General features: G+C 63.1%; 1 protein-coding gene across 1 annotated transcript in view; it reads right to left on the bottom strand.

Annotated features, from left to right (window-relative positions):
* FGD2 (FYVE, RhoGEF and PH domain containing 2) overlaps positions 1-2,930 on the bottom strand; it is a gene marked incomplete at both ends in the record, with an annotated part of 4,106 nt that overhangs the window by 862 nt on the left and 314 nt on the right. The window contains 7 exons of the mRNA XM_008941081.1: positions 397-562; positions 672-854; positions 965-1,021; positions 1,126-1,156; positions 1,236-1,315; positions 1,639-1,731; positions 2,679-2,825. Of these exons, the coding sequence (XP_008939329.1) occupies positions 397-562; positions 672-854; positions 965-1,021; positions 1,126-1,156; positions 1,236-1,315; positions 1,639-1,731; positions 2,679-2,825 (757 nt within the window). The remainder of the gene's footprint in view (positions 1-396; positions 563-671; positions 855-964; positions 1,022-1,125; positions 1,157-1,235; positions 1,316-1,638; positions 1,732-2,678; positions 2,826-2,930) is intronic.

The following is a 2,930-nucleotide window of genomic DNA, read 5'->3' as shown; positions in this document are numbered from 1 at the left end:
AGCAGCTGAGGGAGCTGGGGGTGCTGAGCCTGGAGCAAAGGAGGCTCAGGGGAGACCTTCTGGCTCTGCACAGCTCCTGACAGGAGCCTGGAGCCAGGGGGGGGTCGGGCTCTGCTCCCAAGGAACAAGGGACAGGACAAGAGGAAAGGGCCTCAGGCTGCCCCAGGGGAGGTTTCAGTTGTCCCTGAGGAACAATTTCTTGCCCTGGAGGGTTGCCCAGGGCTGTGCCAGGCTGCCCAGGGCAGTGGTGGAGTCCCCACCCCTGGAGGGGTTTCCAAGCTGTGGAGATGTGGTGCTGAGGGAGGTGGTTCAGTGCTGCCCTGGCTGTGCTGGACTAATGGACCAGATGATTTAAAGGCCTCTTCCAATGAACATGACTCTGTCTCTAGGCCAGGCAGGGAGTGGCAGAGCTCACCTCCAGGATGCCTTTGGGCTTCCCCTCCCTGTCCTGGGGCAGGACGTGGCCGGTGAGGAGGCTGTAGCAGTGCAGGCAGACGCGGCTCGGGCGGTTCCCGTCGTACTGCAGCTCAGCCCTGTAGCTGGAGCAGCGAGCACACACCACCTACAGCCAGGGCCCGGGGGGGCTGAGGGGCAGGCAGAGCCCCGAGCACGGGGGAAGGGGTGGAAGGCGTAGGGAGGGGTGCTCTGGTGGGGGTCCCGGGGCGACTCACGTATCCGCAGGCCCGGCAGTGGTGCCTCCGCCGCACGATGGTGCTGAAGGGCTCCCGGCAGCGCATGCACATGCTCACCAGGTTGTCCCGCACCCACTGCGGAGCTCGGCGGCCCAGCTCCTCCGTCTGGGGCAGGAGAGGGCAGCACTGGGGCTGGCTAGGTGGCCCGGGTGGGCCCAGCCCCTCTGTTCTCCCTTTTCCCCATCCGCAGCCTCCCCCCGGTTCTGGTTCAAGGCTGGGGAGGGCAGGAGGGTCACCTTCAGCACAGGGGTGTCCACCTCCAGCCCATGCACCGCGGTCTTAAAGGTCTCACTCCTCTTCTCCTTCCTGGCAATGGCATCTTGGAAGGCCTAGAGGGGAAGGCAGGGCTGGAGGGGTGGGCAGGGGGCTGTCCCTGACCCAGGGCCCCCTGGGCTGAGCGAGATGTGCCGCCTCTCCCAGCACTCCGAGGTACCTCGATCCAGGCGTTCATCTCCTCCTCAGACCTGGGTACCAGAAGGGAGATGGATAAAGGCATCGTTCCTCCCCACGGAGGGTCTGCAGGACCCTCACCCTTCCCCTCACCTGGCCTGCAGCTCCAGCGTCCGCTGCTTTCCCGACACCAGGAAGGTGTGAGGACACTGCGAGTCCTTCAGCTCCCGCACCTGAGAGACACCAAAGGAGGGATGTGGGGCGGCTCAACCCCCCTCCAGCACGCAGGGACCTTCCTCCATGGTGTGGGGGTCAGGGGCTCCCTGGGGCACAGGCCCTTCAGCCCCTCAAACCCTACACACACAAGGTTTCACTGCTGTTTCCCAGGATCAGAGTGTGTCAGTGAGTCCCCCTCGCCCACAAAGCCCCCCTGGCTCCATCTCCTCCCTCCTCCCCATGGAAGTGTGAGGCAGGACCCACATTACAGCCCAGGGCAGGGGGTATTTTGGAGAAGCCAGGTTCTGGGGGAAGTACAAAGGCAAGGTGCTCTAGTGACCTTCATGCCATCCACGTCGATGCGGAGGTGGACCTGGAACTCGGCGCCCACCTGGATAACCTTGGGCACGCAGTAGAGCAGCATGTTGTTGAACTGGGAAGAGGGAGGAAGAGGGTTGGTTGGAGCTCAGCACCTTCCTACTCAGAGCTGGGGGCTTCTCTGGAATCCAGGGTCCTTCACCCCCTGGGGCTGAGCTGGTTCTTCAGAAGAATCCAAGATAAAAAGTAACTGAGTAACTCTGTGCTTGGCACTGGTGAGGCTGCACCTTGAATCCTGGGTTCACTTTTGGGTCCCTCACTCCAGGGACACTGAGGGGCTGGAGCGTGGCCAGAGAAGGGCAATGAAGCTGCTGGGGGAGGGTCTAGAGCCCAAGTGTGGGGAGGAGCAGCTGAGGGAGCTGGGGGTGCTGAGCCTGGAGCAAAGGAGGCTCAGGGGAGACCTTCTGGCTCTGCACAGCTCCTGACAGGAGCCTGGAGCCAGGGGGGGGTCGGGCTCTGCTCCCAAGGAACAAGGGACAGGACAAGAGGAAACAGCCTCAGGTTGCCCCAGGGGAGGTTTCAGTTGTCCCTGAGGAACAATTTCTTGCCCTGGAGGGTTGCCCCGGGCTGTGCCAGGCTGCCCAGGGCAGTGGTGGAGTCCCCACCCCTGGAGGGGTTTCCAAGCCGTGGAGATGTGGGGTGAGGGACACGGGGCAGTGGGGACCTGGCAGTGCTGGGGGAAGGGTTGGACTCCATGATCTTAAAGAGCTTTCCCAGCCTAAACAGTTCTATGTTTCTACTCCAGTCCTCTCCCACCCTGCAGAGGTGAGGGACTCTGGGAGTGTGGCAGCCCTCGAGGGCTGCTGTGCTCAGGGGATCAGGAAATTCCCAACAACACCCAACACAGGGTGCCCTGCACTGGGGAGGGTCCAACCCCCAGCTCTGAATTCACCCCTCCTGTGCAGAGTTGACTCAGGAAGACCCCGGCCAGGCTGTGCTGCCCCTCTCCCCGTTCCCATCTTATCCCTTCCCTGTCCCTTCCCCTGGGCACCCCAGTCCCACCAGGAACAGGTACTTCTCCGACGTGCTGTTGTTGCGGGTGGAGACTTTCTGGATGGGCCCCTCCTTGATGAGCTGGTTGGAGGGATCCACGATGTCGTCCTCGAGGCCCAGGCGCTCGTACACCCCCCAGAGGTTCTGCAGCCGTTCCTGGGGGAGGCAGAGGGACCCATTTCTGTGGGGAGCCGAGAAGCCACAACCTTGTCACTCTCAGGTGCCCTCCACCACCACCTCACAGGCCTGCTGGGCGCGGCG

Source organism: Merops nubicus, unplaced genomic scaffold (genome assembly GCF_000691845.1).
Source record: "Merops nubicus isolate BGI_N331 unplaced genomic scaffold, ASM69184v1 scaffold33865, whole genome shotgun sequence".
NCBI lineage: Eukaryota > Metazoa > Chordata > Aves > Coraciiformes > Meropidae > Merops > Merops nubicus.
This window is presented reverse-complemented; position numbering and strand designations above follow the sequence as displayed.